The 18,308-nt window shown below is 42.6% G+C and overlaps 2 protein-coding genes across 6 annotated transcripts; one reads left to right on the forward strand and one right to left on the reverse strand.

Annotated features, from left to right (window-relative positions):
• Positions 1-256: 256 nt before the first annotated feature.
• On the forward strand, positions 257-2,575 carry arpc4 (actin related protein 2/3 complex, subunit 4). Its single transcript, XM_052077087.1, has 6 exons — positions 257-421; positions 1,325-1,443; positions 1,515-1,626; positions 1,706-1,801; positions 1,966-2,136; positions 2,245-2,575. Exons 1-6 carry the CDS (start codon positions 419-421, stop codon positions 2,248-2,250), a joined length of 507 nt encoding a protein of 168 aa, XP_051933047.1. The 5' UTR covers positions 257-418; the 3' UTR covers positions 2,251-2,575.
• On the reverse strand, positions 2,392-18,006 carry pfkfb4b (6-phosphofructo-2-kinase/fructose-2,6-biphosphatase 4b). 5 transcript variants are annotated; one of them, XM_052077080.1, is made up of 15 exons: positions 17,831-17,993; positions 17,007-17,107; positions 11,264-11,380; positions 11,077-11,173; positions 7,599-7,665; positions 7,438-7,512; positions 7,300-7,356; positions 7,088-7,209; positions 5,505-5,712; positions 5,271-5,417; positions 5,090-5,194; positions 4,893-5,022; positions 4,559-4,621; positions 4,413-4,477; positions 4,057-4,346 (listed from the first exon to the last, which is right to left on the reverse strand). In XM_052077080.1, the coding sequence occupies exons 3-15, from the start codon at positions 11,373-11,375 to the stop codon at positions 4,278-4,280; spliced, it is 1,317 nt and encodes a 438-aa protein (XP_051933040.1). In that variant the 5' UTR covers positions 11,376-11,380; positions 17,007-17,107; positions 17,831-17,993; the 3' UTR covers positions 4,057-4,277. The 5 variants fall into 5 exon arrangements, with proteins under 5 accessions (XP_051933039.1, XP_051933037.1, XP_051933040.1 ...); XM_052077079.1 differs by lacking the exons at positions 4,057-4,346; positions 17,007-17,107 and adding an exon at positions 2,392-4,011 and having other exon boundaries at positions 17,831-18,006; XM_052077077.1 differs by lacking the exons at positions 4,057-4,346; positions 17,007-17,107; positions 17,831-17,993 and adding exons at positions 2,392-4,011; positions 12,841-13,012.
• Between the last annotated feature and the right edge of the window lie 302 nt (positions 18,007-18,308).

The following is an 18,308-nucleotide window of genomic DNA, read 5'->3' on the forward strand; positions in this document are numbered from 1 at the left end:
TTGGTTGCCAGCCAATCGCACTCACAATAACATCTAGGAGAAATTTTGAGTTTTCCATTATCCTGCCGTGCAGGTTTTTTGGAATGTGGGAGGAAACCGGAGTATTCGGAGAAAACCCGTGGGACGGGGTTGTACATGCCAACTCCACATAGGCAGGTCGGAGCCGGAATCGAACGTTGCACCGCTGTACTGTGAGGCGGACGTGCTAACCAGTCGACCGACCTCTTGTACGGCGTGACGAAGTATTCTTCCGCAGCTATGAAAGTAGTTCGTCGTTTGTCGAAATGTGTGTTGCCACATCCCTCAGTCGATTTCCTGCTTCTCGCCTTGTCTCGTCGACTTCCGGCGCCTTCGCGGAAATAGCTTGATCAAAGAGCGGCTACTTCCGCCTTGTAGCTGCGTTTCCTGACACATCAAAATGGTGAGCTACACACAACACGTTTGCTCCTCGATTACTTTTTGCTTCTCTCCGTATTACATGTGTCGTGTGCCTTCGACAGATGATTCATTAGCTTCAACGCGCTCGACAAAATGTAGCTTCTGCTTTCATTCAAACATGCTCGGCAACTAGTTAGCTAACAGGCTAATTGTAACTAGTCGACTGGAACGTGGAGTATGTGTGTGTATTGAGTATTTAATCCAAATAGAGTCGACGACTATGCTTAGCGACGTCTTTTGGGATAGCAACAAAGGAATGCGATCGTGGCCGTAAAGTCGAATGCTAGCAAGCTAAAGCTAACAGCTGCTGAAGCAGCCAGCTGTCAGTTGGGCAACCTCCATACAGTGCACTGACTTCTGTTCATGAAAAAAATTTTAGCAATTCGAAACACATTTTGTACTAATACAAACAAATACTATTTTGCATGTCCTTATAGGTAAATAAGCTAGCAATCAATATACTGTATGTGCAGGAAAAAAAAGTGAAATACAAAAGATAGATGGACTAGGTAAATATGAAACGCCATTCGTTACTCTCGGGCTAACGAAAGTAGCATTGATGTCATGGTAATTATAAACTTTTAATCAAGTGGTTCTCAAGCTTTTTATGTCAAGTGCGACCAGAAAAAAAAAATACCCCAAACCAACTTCAAAGTATAGTAGGCATTGGTCTTCATGAATAATGAGGCAGAGAATGTATTTCTGAAAGAATATGTAAATAAATTTCAATGAAAAAATGGACATGTGTTTTTCACAGGCCAGCGATGCTGTGGTAGATTCATTCCAAAAATAATCAGTACATAATATTTTGTGGGTCTTGAAAAATTACACAGATTTTGTCGCAGTGCTATATTTCACTCAGTGTAATGATTTTAATGCTCCTCAGACGGCCACCTTGCGGCCATACTTGAACGCGGTGCGAGCCACCCTGCAGGCCGCCTTGTGCCTAGAGAACTTCTCCTCCCAGGTGGTCGAGAGACACAACAAGCCCGAGGTGGAAGTACGGTGAGTGCGTTTGGCTCTTGCTTCCTTCTGGAGAAGGTTGCGAATAACTATCGTCTCATGTCCACGATCAGGAGTAGCAAAGAACTTCTCCTCCAGCCCGTCGTCATCAGCCGCAACGACAAGGAGAAAGTCCTCATTGAGGGCTCCATCAACTCGGTCAGAGTCAGCATCGCCGTCAAGCAGGTCAGTCCGGCCGGCGCCGTTGTCGCCGTTCCCAACCGTCTCACTTCCCGCGCGATGACACGATTGCGGATCCTACCAGGCCGACGAGATTGAGAAGATCCTGTGTCACAAATTCATGCGCTTCATGATGATGAGGGCGGAGAACTTCTTCATCCTCAGGAGGAAACCGGTGGAGGTGAGCAGGGAGCAGCTCAAGCGAAAATAATTTCAAATATTTACGTTTTTTGTATTGTCCCCCATTTTTCATGGTAGAACGTATCTTGGGAGTATTTTACAAAGAAATTATGTTAAAATAGTTTGGTTACGCCAGTTATACATGACTCAGATGTTTGTGTTCAGGGTTACGACATCAGCTTCCTGATCACCAACTTCCACACGGAGCAGATGTACAAGCACAAGCTGGTGGACTTCGTCATTCACTTCATGGAGGAGATCGACAAGGAGATCAGCGAAATGAAACTGTCCGTCAACGCCAGAGCACGCATCGTCGCTGAGGAGTTCCTCAAAAATGTGAGATTTCACAGCTTTGGAGCTTTATTAACTAAAAATGATGGTGGGGGAGGTTAGGACAAACGAACAACAAATCTGACTTTGTTTGTTTGTTTGTTTGTTTTGCAGTTCTGAGACAAAAAGAAAGCATTCCCACAAGTGTTGGTCTGAGAGAAGAAAGACATCAGCTAAGAGATGACAAATATAAATAATGTACAAATGTGCGTACATTTCCAATCCATGTAGACGAGCACAGACTGGCTTTGTCCCCCCCACCCCCCCCCCCCCCGATGATTGAAAGTGTTTGTTTTTTAATATATATTTTATTGTGCTATGCTTTTTGTTATGACCACGAAGCAATCAATTGGTGCATGATATGTTTTATTACAGAGTCCAACCTATTGTAGATTGAAATCATCCAAAATAATTAAATATACTCACCGGTAGGGAAGATTAGAAATGTTGTTTGTGAGTTCAAGGGGAAAGGGAACAGCACATGCCTCACTCTTCTGAGGGTCAGGGTTCAAATCTCAGTTTGAGTTTAAGACTCTAAAAAATGTCCATGAGGGTGGTGCCCAATCTGTGCGTCAAGTCAGCTGGTATCCCTTCCAGCTCACCTACGACTCCTGAACAAAAATGAAAGGCGAGAAAGACGGTGGCAACCAAGCAGAGAAACTTTATTGACATTTGTACAATTGAAAAGGAGCAGCAAGGCAAAGTACACGTTTCACAACAGTTGTGTACATAAACCAATATAGAATTGAATAAAACACGTAAAACGTACATAGATTACTATAATAATCATTTGACAGATGTGACGAAATGAAAACAATTATTTGGAGGATGCACATTGGGGATGGACACTTGTGATAGCAATTGTGTGGAACTGATGTATGAACGATGATTTGAAACAAAATTGAGTCCAAATCTTTTTCCTGAAAGAAATTTCTCATCAAACGCCCAGCCTTCATGAACACACCGCAGTTCTTTTTTATGTCCATCATAGTCGGCCCATAAAAAAAAAAACACCACAAAAAAGCCACTGATTGCTACCCCAAAAGTTATTTTTGTTTCCAGATGCATCACTGACATTCATAAACGCATCAAAAACACTTCAAAGACCCGACATGTTCAAAAGGCTCTTGAAAAAAGATCGGGAGATTAGAAAAAGCACCCGTGACGCCATCACTACTCCTTCTGTGAGCATACTCAACATGCATAGGATGATTTACACAGCTTATGACTTAAGTTTTTTTCTTCCAAAAGTTCCAGTCCCTCCAATGTAGTGATTCTCACAACACATGAGTGTTGCGCACACTCCCTCTAGTGGTACACAGAAGAATCACTGCCCAAGTGATCACTATTATGAAACCTTTTAGTACTTTTCTACTGTATTGCTGTTCTTCTCTGACAATGTCACCTGCATCTTTTGCTATATTTTTCAGCAATTGTCTTTTTTTTAGAGGTGGGGGTGCGCAGTTGACAGAAATTTGAATCAAGCAACCTCCTGTCCACTAGTTGGAGAAATATGGTGATCACCCACAAAGACATTGAAGGAGATTGAAGAAGATTGTTTTCTTGTGGTGTGAAGTAACTGCAGAGTTCTTGTTCGCACACACACGGCTTTATAAAACAGCAACACATTACGTGAACGCTTTTGACAGTGCAGGAGGATGTGTTATACTACAGCGTGACGAAAACACCACAAAGCTGTCCGTTCGGGAACGCTGGGAGTACAAAAACGTGACGCCCGTGTCGATTCGTCTCCCAAGTCGTCAACGGCGAGCATCCTCGCGAGGCAGCTGAGCGGTCAGGCAGGAAGTGCGAGAGAGGGTGTCAGAAGTGTGCCGGCACGGTTTTCAGAGCGGCCTCTGTGCTACGCTGCACGCTCACATTCTGGAAGAGCCACAGTGTTGGACATCAACGGGGACATAAAACAGGTGAGAAAGGATTCATTTATTACGGTGCATCTCGTCGAGACAAGAAACGTGAATGGATATATTAACACTGATCATCGTGGAGAAACATTTTCAGGTTCACAATGAGAACAAATTGAACACAATTATAGCTCATATGCATTGAAGAGGTTACATGTGTGTTATCTTCATGGTCGTACAAGTTTAAATGTACGGCAGACTGGAGGTAGATGACTAAAACATTTATCAAGGCGCGACTGGAAAGGACGGAGGTGCGCGTGCGGACTGCGAGGGATCCTCCTGGCTGAGATGAGTCTGGGTAAAAAAAATGGCCGTGAGGTGGAGGGGGCGCAGTCACTCCGCGTTGGTCCGCGTACGTACCTCCGGTCGCTCTCGGTGTGTGTTCACGGCATCCACGCCTAAATAGATAGACTCCACTTTGCATCCTGTGAAAACAAAAACGCTCGTCATTACCGTCCCTTTTTCGATGCTCACGTTTGTAAACGATGAAGGAGAAGAAAACTGACCGTAAGCCAGTGGGGTGAGTTTCAACACCGTGTGCAAGGGGCACTTCAGATAAGGCAACTCAACTGTGGAAAAACAAAACAAAACACAAACATCATTATTTTTGGATCCGTCGTGATCTCGGCGACGTTTTAGCGATTGCGTTCAACTGTGTTTCAGATGGCAGCAAAAGTAAGACTGCGGGAGACTTAAAAACTTTAACAAATAAGCTACCGGTACCTAAAATATAATGATAGTGTGAGCATTATTATGTTGGTCAAGGCAGATTGTTGCGGTGTGTCTTTCCAGCAGCAAGCGCACCTAAAGTTGCCTCCTGTGCATTTAAATGTGCGCTACCTGCGGTCTTGTCGAGAAAGTAGGCGAGAAGGCAGCGCATGACGGCCTGGTGACAAATAACAAGAACGTTCTCCTGCCTCTCCAGCTCCATGATGACGGGCTCCAGACGCTGCACCAGGTCTTCATACGACTGAGAGAAAGAATACGGCCTTCAGTACTGATATTTTTTATTTTTTTGAGCAGGTGAACTTGCTGACCTCTCCTTTGGGATAGCGATAACGATATTTGTCTTGGTCTCTCAGCGCGAACTCCAGAGGGTAATGCTCTTGGATCTCTTCGTACATCATTTCCTCGCACACGCCCTACGAGACGAGACGAGAGGCAACGAGTTAAAAACACCTGGAAAATGTTTGGGTGAGCGCACAATATCCCACTCACGGCATCAATCTCGTTGAGCGATTTCCACTGTTCATACGGCACTCCCAGACACTCGGCCGTCTGGATGGTTCTCTTCATCTGGCTGGTCCACACTTTCAGATCCTTGATGTTCTGCTCCTGGATGTACTTCCTCAGACATTTGCCATACTTAGAAAAAAAAACGCAAAACACCAAATTGTAAGAATCACTCAGTCCAGGGGAAGAAGACACGTGACTATGCACAAGGTGGAGCACCTCTTTCCCCCGCGCCGACAAGGCCGAGTCACCTCCGATGCGTCCCTTGATATTGAGGTCGCTCTCGCCGTGCCGACTCAGGTAAATGGAGCGCGGCGTGATGTGGATATTCATCAGGTAGTACACGATCCGGCTCTGGATGTGGTCCTGCACGCGATTCACGAGATAACGGCGGCCCACGTCCATGATCTTGATGTAGGGCATGTCCCTGAAGGACCACAGCACGATTTGTTCCATTTATCGGCGACTCGTGACGTCCCACACAAGCCCTGACCGAGTAACAATGCTCACTTGTGATGTTTGGGTGTCTGTTTGGCTTTAAGGCTTTATTTATTCTCTTTTTTTAGACGAAAAAAAAACGACCATGTATGGTTAGCCGTTTTTACTCAGAAAAAAAAGACGACCATGTATAGTAAAGCGTTTTTAACAACAACAAAAAAAATGCCATGCATCGTTCGCCGTTTTTAGCGGGAAAAAAAACGACCATATATAGTAAGGTGTTTTTACTCAGGGAAAATGGATGGATGGATGGATGGAAAAAAAACGACCATTTATTGTAAGGGGTTTTTAGCCCCCAAAAAACAACCATGTATAGTTTGCCGTTTTTACCCGAAGAAAATGACCATTTATAGTTAGCCATTTTTACTCGAAAAAAACTACCATGTATAGTTAGGCATTTTTAGCCAAAAAAACCCCAGACCACGTATAGTTAGCCGTTTTTACTTGAAAAAAACGACCATGTATAGTAAGGAGTTTTTAGCCCAGAAAAAAACCACCATGTACAGTAAGGCGTTTTTATCCCCCCCCAAAAAACGACCATGGATATATAGTTAGCTGTTTTTACCCGAAAAAAACGACAATGTATAGTTAGCCGTTTTTACTCGGGGGGAGGGGGGGGGGGGGAACGACCATGGCATTTTTAGAACAAAAAAGCTTCTAAAATCAATAAAAATCCTTACAAATTAACCTGTGGAGTTCATTTCATTTGTGTATGCCATTTTTCCCACCCTGGCGCCCTCCCCCTCCAAACCCCGCTGTCGGGCTACATGCCTTCCTGGTTCCCGGTCTGCTTTTCCTGCCATCTCCGATCAGTTCAGATGATGATCACTTCGGGTCATTTCGGGCCAATTTGACAAACAGTATGTCAAACAACGGGTTAGCTGATTGGCCCTAAAAATAGAGATCTGCCCTTCCTTTGGCAGCAATGATTTGAACACCGGCTCAGTGATATGTGGCTTTCTGTTCATTAAATCCACCGTGAATCCCTGCAGAATGGAGAAGTCCTTTAAAAATGGCTAAATTAGCCCTCAAAAGTCCTTAAAAGGTCCATAAATAAAAAGCAAGTGGAAGAGTGGAAACCCTGGAAAAGGATTAAGTAAAGACTGTTCGACCTTCGCTCTTCTGTCCAGATATACAGCAATACCGAAATAAATGCGGAATTATTTTCATTTTTACTTGACTCTGTGAATAAAAATCTTTTTTCAATTTTAGTTTGAATTTTTGCTCACGAAAATAAAATAAACTTGTTCCTTATGCACACCAGCTGTTTAGACTCACATGTACCTCATGTTGTGTCAACTCACCTGTCCAAAACCTCGTCCAGAGGCTGGTATGACGATTCGTAACACTTGATCCTTTTCATAAAGTCTTCGATGGCTTCTTGAGTGTCACAGTGGATGTAGTCGGGGCTGCCGAGCTTCACTTGCTAACGCCGCGGCAAACACACACACGCACACACACATTCCGAAGATGTCGGGTTGGTTCGAATGTCAGAGACGTCGCCGCAACAACTCACCACGATGTTCTGCGCGATGACGTCTGGGTCTTCACACACAGACTCCACAAAGAACACCTGCGCGCACAACAACAGCACCAGTGGTAAGTCCATCGGTGGGCTCCGGCACACCGCGGCGGCGTGTTCTGCCACGCTTACCTTGAAACCGTTTTGCTCGGCAAACTTGACAATGGCCCCTCGACGTTCTCTTGTCGTATTGGTGGCATCGAATACCTGAAACCGTAGCAGAGGAGTATATACATGATCGGGCATCCGCAGGAGAGATTCTTTGTCATTTTGGAGTGGAGGAAAAAACTCACTGCCACTTGTCCTCCCTCAACACTGAGGTACTGCCGGACATCATTGAGAGCTGCCATTGCACAGTGGCTGCAGGAACAAATACATGTCGACACACATCTCAGATGTGGCAATTACAACATAGTGGAGCTACTAAATATTTTCCACAAAGTTCATGTCATAAAGAGGAAAAGAAATATCAAGATTCGTGACACGCCGAGTCAAATATTTTACGTGCTGCCATTTTTATGGTTAGCTCTATGGCTTATAGCTGGCAAAAAGCCACAAACGGTTTTAGACTTAGCGCCACCTGTTGCTCTGGCATGCAAAGGTTTGGTTTGAAACTACACGCTGTACGACCATGTATAGTTAGCCGTTTTTACCCAAAAAGAAAAACGACCATGTATAGTTAGCCGTTTTTACTCGGAAAAAAAGGCGTTTTTAGCCCCCAAAAAACGACCATGTATAGTTCGCCATTTTTACTCGAAAAAAAAACGACCATGTATAGTTAGCCGTTTTTACTCAAAAAAAAACCCGACCATGTATAGTTAGCCGTTTTTACCCGAAAAAAATGACCATGTATAGTCAGGCGTTTTTAGTCCCAAAAAAAACTATGTATAGGCAGGCGTTTTTAGCCCCCAAAAAACAACCTAGTAGAGTAAGGCGTTTTAAACAAACAAACAAAAAAAAACTGACCATGTATAGTTAGCCGTTTTTAGCCGAAAAAACGACCATGTATAGTGTTTTGAGCCGAAAAAAACGGCCATGTATAGTTAGCCGTTTTTGAAAAAAGCGACCATGTATTTTCAGGCGTTTTTAGCCCCCCAAAAAACGACCATGTTAAGTTAGCTGTTTTTACCCGAAAAAAACGACGCAAAGTGTTTTTAACAACAACAAAAAAATGCCTTTGGTTAAAAATGCCTTACTATACATGGTCGTTTTTTTTCGGGTAAAAACGTCGAACTATCCATGGTCGTTTTTTTCGGGTAAAAACGGCTAACTATATTATGGTCGTTTTTTTGGGACTAAAAACGCCTTACTATACATGGTCGTTTTTTTTTTTTTAGTAAAAACGCCTTACGATACATGGTCGTTTGTTTTTGGCTTAAAACGCCTTACTATAGATCAGGTGTCACCAACATTTTTGAGGGTGAGAGCAACTTCATGTGTACCGATTGTGTGAAGGGCTACCAAATTGATACACGTCTGAAATAACATATTTGTCCAAAATACCTTCAATAATATGAGGATGTGTCATTTTTAATACTTGATGATTTAAATTGTCAGACTTTGATCGTGTTTCGAAATGTCTCACAGTACTGCCAATGTTTGCATTTTTAAATCATAATTTCTACTAGCAAATCACAATGTCCAGGCACTGGCGGGCTACTCAAGTGGTCTTCACGGGCTACCTGGTGCCCGCGGGCACCATGTTGGTGACCACTGCTATAGATGGTCATTTTTTTTCAAGTAAAAACAGCTAACTTAACATGGTCTTTTTTTTTTTTTTTTTTAGTAAAAACGGCTAACTATACATGGTCGTTTTCTTCGGGTAAAAACAGCTAACTTAACATGGTAGTTTTTTTTTTTTTTACTAAAAACGCCTTAATATACATAGTCATTTTTTTCGGGGAAAACGGCGAACTATACATAGTGGGTTTTTTTCGGGTAAAAACGCCTTACTATACATGGTCGTTTTTTTGGGCAAAAAACGCCTTACTATACATGGCCGTTTTTTTCAAGTAAAAACATCTAACTATACATGATTTTTTTCGGGTAAAAACGCCTTACTATTTATGGTTGGGTTTTTTTCCGAGTAAAAACGCCTTAAGATACATGGTCGTTGTTTTTCGAGTAAAAACGGCTAATTATACATGGTCGTTTTCTTGGGGTAAAAACAGCTAACTTAACATGGTCGTTTTTTTTTTAGTAAAAACGGCTAACTATACATGGTCGTTTTCTTCGAGTAAAAACGGCTAACTATATATACATGGTCGTTCTTTTGGGGCTAAAAACGCCGTACTATACATGGTCGTTTTTTTTTCCCCAAGTAAAAACACCTTACGATACCTGGTCGTTTGTTTTTGGCTAAAAACACCTTACTATACATGGTCGGGTTTTTTTTAGTAAAAACGGCTAACTATACATGTTAGGTTTTTTTCTAGTAAAAACGGCTGACTATACATGGTCGTTTTTTTCGGGTAAAAACGCCTTACTATATATGGTCGTTTCTCCCCCCCCCCCCCCCCCCCCCCGAGTAAAAACGCCTTACGATACATGGTCATTTGTTTTTGGCGAAAAACGCATTAATTATACCTGGTCGTTTTTTTCCGAGTAAAAACGGCCAACTATACATGGTCGTTTTCTTCGAGTAAAAACGGCTAACTATACATGGTCGTTTTCTTCGGGTAAAAACAGCTAACTTAACATGGTCGTTTTTTGGGGGCAAAAAATGCTTTACTATACATGGTCGTTTTTTTCCGAGTAAAAACGCCTTACTATACATGGTTGTTTTTTTTTCGGCTAAAAACGCCTTACTATACAAGGTCGTTTTTTGGGGGGCTAGAAACGCCTTACTATATATGGCCATTTTTTTCCAGGTAAAAAACGGCTAACTATACACGGTCATTTTTTTCGGGCTAAAAACACATTACTACACATGGTCATTTTTTTCCAGGAAAACGGCAAACTATACATGGTCGTTTTTTTCGGGTAAAAACGCCTAACTATACATGTCTTTTTTTATTGTTGTAAAAAAAGCCTTACTATACATGGTCATTTTTTTCGGCTAAAAACGCCTTTCTATACATGGTCGTTTTTTTTTTTGTTGTTGTTAAATATGCCTTACTATACATGGTCGTTTATTTCCGCTATAAACGCCTGACTATACACGGTCGGGGTTTTTTTTTTGTTAAACACACCCTACTATACATGGTTGTTTTTTTCGGCTAAAAACGCCTTTCTATACATGGTCATTTTTTCCGGCTAAAAACGGCTTACTATACATGATCGTTTTTGGGGGGCTAAAAACGGCTAACTATACATGGTCGGGTTTTTTTTGTTGCTTAAAACGCCTTACTATACATGGTCATTTTTTTCGGCTAAAAACGCCATACTATACATGGTCGTTGTTTTTTATTCATTTATTTTTAAACGCCTTCAAATGACCAGGTTCAATCTCAGGCTTTCGCAGAGCTTGCTGATGATCTTATCATTTGAATCAGGTGTGTTGCAACAGGGAGACTTGGAAAACATGCAGGACAGCGGCCCTTCAGGACCGGAGTTTGAGACCCCTGCTGTAGATATTAAACATAGTTTAAATAACACCATGTGCGTGGATATAGCCACTGTGCAACCACATTGTCTTTTTTTTAAAACTAGATTTATGGTTTGTTTTGGATCCATATTAGGCACTGGTCACGTGTAATAAATGAAGAAAATAAAGACATTCAAATCATAAAAGGATGAGAGAAAGGATACATGAATCATGAACTGACTCACCGCCTGATTTTTAAGCCCTCTTCATTATCCGGACTAAAAAACTCAAAGGATTTGTAGATCTTCACACACTCCCTCCGGTACTGGCCCACATTGAACTCTGTTACACATTAAAAAACAACAACAACAATATTTACGATGACAGACGCTGCGGTTTACTCTCCGGTGACTGGAATGAAGCGGCGGGTACCTTTGGTGGGCACGCCGATCCAATTTAAGTAGCGTGTTAGCTTCTTGGAGATGTAGGTCTTCCCACGGGCTGGCAGGCCCACCGTCACGATGAGGGTGGGGCAGTTGGTCATACAAACTGTCAAAAGACACAAACATTGACAATTCGGCTTAACGTGTACGAAACTAACACTGGAGGGCAAGAGGCTCCAGACGCTATGAGAATTAGGAAGACATGACGTGGATGACCACAAAAGAGAGAAAGCAAGAATGTTTCGCTCAATCTGATTGGTTGCTAACAACTATCAAGAAGCATATGAAGAGTCTGCACCGACATCATTTGTGCACTAGAATTTTTTTTGTGCACATTTTCATTCATTAGCCATTAAAATTGACCGCGGAGGATTTTTTTTTTTTGCCTTTTTGGGGACACTCTTAAACGTTTTAAATGTTAAAAAGTGTAGCATTGCTTTGTGTCTGAAAATTGTGATCATCTCGCCAATATGAATGTGCACATTTGTACTCATGCCCACTTCGACCTTGGAAAATATTTGGGATTTTATGGACATTGGGCCTTTTCCTCCTCAAAGGCACTCGCTAATGTGAAAAAAAGCTTCATATTACTTACCATTGGAAAATGACGACCAAAATGTATTCTACTCATGGCCATTTTAACATCTAAAAGAATAACATTTCCTTTCAAAAGAGAAAGCTTAATGACACTTGATGTCAGAAAACTAGTCAATCATGACCAAAATTTATATGGGCATCCCTACTTATGGAAACTTCTACCACTGCAAATATTAGAACGATTGGTGCAATATTTGGAGTTTTATGGATATTAATATCATTATCTGCTTAGGTTCTCACTATAGCTTTATGTCAAACACTTACTGTCCATACAATTTAAACTACAGAGATTTTTTCAGTCATTTTAGAGGTCAGCGTGGGCATAAGTACACCTTAATTTTGGTGACGATTGATCGCAGTTTTCAGATATTAAACGACGTAAAGATTTTTTTTACTCTTACGTTAAACGTTTTAGACTGTCTCCCCGTTTTTACGCGATGTCGTGCACTATTTATTCACATTTTCCCCTCGGTACATAGTTTTATTTAAGCCTCTTGTAAACTCCGTGGATTGGTATACAGTTTTCAGTCATTAAGCATCTATTTCACCACCCTGATAATAAATGCAGGACAGTGAGAGGCGAATTGCAAATCGTTAGCCTAATTCAATCGCTCGTGTTTCCGCCGAGGTTCGACGAGGAAAAGACTACAGAGTTTTTAGAGTGGACTCGGTTCAATGACTGATGCAGCAGTGCGGTCGGAAAGCACAACACGCAGGGGCTTGACTCAGCAAAAAACAAACGGGGGTCCTGCAACAGAACCATCCAGATGGGGGAGACGAGACGGCACACTGCGTTTGAAAACAACCACTGACGTTGTGGATAAATTCAATGAAGTCCCGTTGCTTGAGGCCGAACCATGTGGCTGTTTGCGGCGAAAATAGTGTCAAAGGGCAAGGAGAAATATTGATCTAAAACGCATACAGTTGTAGACTACTTGGGGAAACGGTCCTCCTTTGGCATCTTCTTACCGCGTCTCTGTGCAATGTGGCCGCTATTGCCCGGCAACCAGATCTTCCTCAGCGGGTTCTGAGTGAGCTCCCGCTGGCATGCGTCTACCAGATACTCCTCGTTATCTAACATCATCTACGAAGATGCTGCTGCTGTTGCTGCTGACTTGAAGTTACTAACTAAAAGCTCGGGTTCGGTTCTGCGCGCACTGAGGGAGGATGTCTCATATCAGCTGAGGAACAGCAGGTTGTCGCTACCGTAATGAGTGGAAGAGTGCGCGCAACGACACTCAAGGGGCAGAAAAACCCGTTCCCCACCCTTAAATGTGTCAAAGAAACATCTGCTGGGTGTCAAACAAGCATCTGCGCGGTGACGCTTTAACGAACTATTAACTAAAGGGTAAAACTTTCTGAATGTATGCGAACAGTTTTGAGTAGACGACGGTTGTTACCGTAAAGCAACATGTTGCGACCAAGAGACGCAACCAGAAAAACACAGACATTTCATTGAAAACAGCCTTCGCGTGGAGAGCACGTGGACAGCGAGTGCAGGCAGCGATCTTGGCCAATCAGAGAACAGGCCGGAAGTCTGGCAGCCAATGAACTCAGCGGAACACAACAACCACCAGCGCGTGCCTGGCGGCTGGCAGCCCTCAGATTCAAAACAAAAACAACGTTCTCATTTTTACTCAAGATTACTCATTATCTTCAGGAATGAGTCACACACGAAAAGGATATTACACATTAAAATACTTACTTTTTTGTTACGGTTAAAATCCATTTGATAACAATTTTAACGAGGGATTAAAAAAAGAAAAGACTTTGTGACCGTAAGGCACAATTTATTAAATTATTACTGACTGACGCATGAAATACATACACAATTGTATCTGTGGTTTTATTGTTCTTGTTTTGATTTTAAAGTGTCCTTGAGTGTTTTGAAAGGCGCGTATAAATTAAATGTATTGTGATTATTATTATTAATACAATTTTGAGTAATTTCATGTAACACGTACATGTAGTGACAGAAAAACGCCGCTAGATTGCGCTGTTTGACCATTTTCATATGTAGTTCAGTGCACTCTGCATTTGTCAGCAAGGCAATGTGCACAAAATTAAATGACCCAAATTGAATTGCCATACATCGACACTTATAATATATATTATATATAACAAGAGGCTAATTTAAAAGTGAATAGAGCACCACAAAATTTACAGCAGGTGAATAGTATGTTGTTTTTATTTTGCCACAATATTGAATCAGTGATTTTGTTAAAAACGTTGGATAGTGGTGGTGGTTGTGGTGGTGGTGGTGGTGGTGGGGGGGGGGGGGGGGGGTAAGGACCTGTTTTTGATCAGGAAGTGTGTGTGCGTGTGTGTGTGCGCGCGCTCCGGTAAAGTCAAGTGGGCGTGTTAACTGGCTAACTAGCATGGCTCACCTCAGGTCGTTTCCTCTCTGACACTACTCCAAAGTAGAGAAAAGCAGCTTGGTAACAACATTTTTTTCTGAATAAACTCTTTTATTCTTGTCCTATATTTTCATTTTATTTCGAAAAATTCAAGTTAATATTTTATCGGTGTAGGGGCGGGGGTGGAAAATATTTACCCAAACATTTCAAAATAATACACTTTACAGCTATGATTGCAATCCCATGATACTGGGAAACCGCAATACTTATGCTCAAAGTTATCATATTGTCAGAAAGTGAAACCTTCCGGCGGCTACTCCATTGTAACAATCACCTTCAAGGAAAAGGTGAGTGAAGACTTCCGAGTTGATTTATTCATGTGGACAATGCACCCAAGGCATACATCGATAAGCTCAGTGTGCTCGGCTCCGTATATGACAAATGTACATTTTAGCTCACTGACATACAAAGCTTCACTGCCCATATTAGTGCTTTATGTCTGAATGCATGAACAAAATTATGGACGCAGTGTGTTTCAGTCTTAATCACGGAAATTGGGTATGTTATTACTTCTAAAATCTTCTGCTGCTATCGGCACTCGAGCCCTCAAGCACACACAAACATTTCGATCTGGCCCGTTTGGTTCTTTCCTGTTACAAAATGGCGATGCAGGAAGCATGACGACTCACCGCAGGGACAAATATATCATCACCTAATAGCAGCGATGAGAATGGAATGGGGGAAGGGGGTGTGGTGTGAACAGAACGGAATCCAGATCAGCTTCTTGACCTCGAGGCAAAGCTAACGACGGGCTCGGTTTATATCTCATGACTACATCAACAAGATGCGGAGGAATCACCAGCATGGCATTAAACGCTGTCACATGTGCCCAATATGACAACGGGCTCAAGTCTCCAGATGTAAAAACTCGCCCGATGACAACACAGTGCGCGCGTGCGCAGACGCAGCCCCAGCTCGGCCTCAAGCCTATAATGAGATTCAGCGCATGGGTGAACTTTCCCCCAGATTCTGCTCAGACTCCGCCAGGGAGGGAGGGAGTGAGCGGGAGCGATGAATTATTGCCCTTATTCATAGAAGCCATAAGGGACACAAAACACACAAACACTGTACACACAACAACGCCATATTTGAGTATGAAGATAAGATGGAAAGACGAGGGGCGTGAAAGACGCTTGACGCACACACATCCGGGTGGAATATCACCTTCCTGAAGATTGCCCTGCCTCCGCAGCACGTATGTGACACAACTGGCTGGACGCCGTTACCGCCACCTCGTGCGATCATGTTAGCATGGGCAGGAAGCCATTCGGAGTAGATTACGGTGAACAGAGCGCAGTGCCAGGGTGCCAGCTTGCATGTTGTCAGCTTGACAGTACATCTGTCCAACACATACTTGGAATCAACGTCACGGCGCCTTTAGGAGGATTGAACACAAAGCTCGGATCCCTCCTTGCATACTCACATGACCACAGAGTGCAGCAGTGACTTTCCAGTTCTCCCTCTAGGCAATATGAATTACATAATAGAGTAACAGCCTGTTTTTATTAGAAACGAGTCAGTGGATTATATAGGACACGGTACAAGGGCTGGTGCACACCACTGTTCACACTCGCTGCTTAATTTAACACATGTAGCTTCAACAATGAAACAAAAAGGAACAAGACATGTTTTCCTTTTCGACGTCTACATGCACTCGCATGAGGAGTTAAACTAGGCCATAGTCCAAAGATCACAGTAACAAACACTTTTTGAAAGACTCATCAGCTGACAACAAAGATAAAAAGGGGTAGCCCTCTGGGGCCATAAACTGCCTCTGAGAGCAATTCATCTGCATGTCGGGCAAGTCGAAAAACAAACGAAACCCTTGGGGAACCCTCATCAAAATTGTTACCGAACGATTGAAGTGTTCAAGCAAGCTCGAGGACAGAAAGAAAACCCCGATAGTTCACGAGCCTGAGGAGAACAAGCAAACTCCACACAGGAAGGCCAAAGCCCAGATTCTAACTCATGACCTCTTGACCCCCGTGGACAACTTGACACTCTCACCGAGAATTATCGCATATTGAATCGCAATACTGAGTGGGAGGGGAATCACAATTAGACTACTTTTCAGAATTATCAGACCGCATTGTCCACACAACACGTGGCAAGCTCAAAACCGGTTATTTTCGTGCACGAAAATAACAAAACAAATAAAGTCACAAGGGGAAAAAATGCTTTGGGGAAAAAAAGTAAACTGGGTGGAACTACATGTTACAATTTCAGTTTCTCTTGCACTCCAAAAATACTGCACATATCTCAAAAATAAAGCTAACACTAAAACTCATGAAAAATAAATTCAAACGGAGCATTTAAAAATGAAATAAATACCAATAAATGAAAACTAACTAACCTAGAGAAAAAAAAGAATGCAAAACCACTAAATTAAAAATGAAGTCAAAACGAAATAAAGACTCAACTACCACAAAAAAAAAATCCCAAACTATTGAAACTAATGCTTCCACTCCACAGCTTGGATAAACTCCAGCTGACTGAGGTCACGGATGGGAGGTACGGTATACAGTCGTAATGAGTATACATTAATGTAAAATGAGATGCCTTTTTTCCTGCAACCAGTACAACAGCACATTTACTGCAATCAAAACACACAAGATATGTCAGCAAAGTTTTGAGACTCATGTCCAAAAAGTACTCGTTCAAATCCAAGTTTTCCCTCTTCAAAGTCATCTAATCTTAATGCACTTTCCTATGCTTCACCTGCATGCACTTATGGAAGAATGCTTCTGGGGATCATTCATAGCAAACGCTGCCACAGCCATCTTGATGTCAACTTCAAAACAGGTCTCAATGACGATCCCCTTGCGTTAAAAAGGTTAAAATAGACACAGAGTTGGGTCGGGTGACTCAGGAGGTGAGTCTCCTCTCAGTCAGGAACTGTCAGATCCTCGAGGTGAAGCTGCCACAACTCTTCGCCTATTCTGAGCACTGAATGAAGCAAAGGCCACGGGATCTTTTTAGCCACAGTGAGAGGGGGTTCAAAAATGCAGTTTGGGTTTGAGATATCTTCTTTTGACACCGGCCTCGGAACTGTTCTGATCCATCTTATACGCAAGTTGCAATTTAAAAGAGCACAACTCTTTACCCCTCTGCATTTTTGTGTCTGATGAATGCAAATCTGAGCGGCTGTCCCGTCATTGGTCGACTTGATTTCTCCGCGATGCTTTAAAACGACAACCAAAAACATGTGCAGTAACATTTAAAAGCTTCGAGGCAGCGTCTCCACAACACCAGCTTGCAACTCGGTTGAAAACGTAAAAATGGGCGACATTTCACCACAGAGAAAAAATATTAAAAATATGTCTTGGGCAAAGAATACATTAAGTGAGTATAAGTGGGTGTTTTCCGCAGCTGTCATCTCCTCGACATCCGGAAGTGAGCCTACGTGACACTCGCTTGTTTACTTCAGTCCGCTGCTAGCCAAAGTAGCACAGCTGCCGCTCCTAAAGCAACACTTTCAATAATAATACTAAAATAAAAACTCTTCGAACGGCTACCAAAAAATAAAAAAAGCTCCGTCTTACCTGCCCTGTCCTGCGTGTTTCTCGGGCGGCAGGAGCCCCTCATGGTCCGGGTTTAGCGTTCTACTTCTGCGCGTGGAGCGAGATGGAGAGTCCGACAGTCAGAGGAGGAGACGAGGGGACGTTCACACCAGAGAGCCGAGCGGCTGGTTCGGCCAGCAATGAATGAAGAGCGCGCGCGCACCCTGCGCAGCACGCCTACTCACGTATATCAGCGCACGCGCACGTACACTTGTTTTTATTTGCAGCCTGCGCACATGTCCTCCCGTCTTATGACCGACACTTCCACGTTAAAGCGACCGAATCGTAAAAGTTTAATCATAATAATACAAATAAAAATAACAACAATCGTAAACATTTTAAATGCAATTATCAATTATTCAACAAAAGATCAAAGAAACAGTAAACGTAGATTTAAATGTCACAATATTAAATTTAACAAGAACGTATTTATCATAAAAACGATTACAATGAATGACAT

The sequence above is a fragment of the Hippocampus zosterae genome, chromosome 9 (assembly GCF_025434085.1).
Source record: "Hippocampus zosterae strain Florida chromosome 9, ASM2543408v3, whole genome shotgun sequence".
NCBI classification, from domain to species: Eukaryota; Metazoa; Chordata; class Actinopteri; order Syngnathiformes; family Syngnathidae; genus Hippocampus; species Hippocampus zosterae.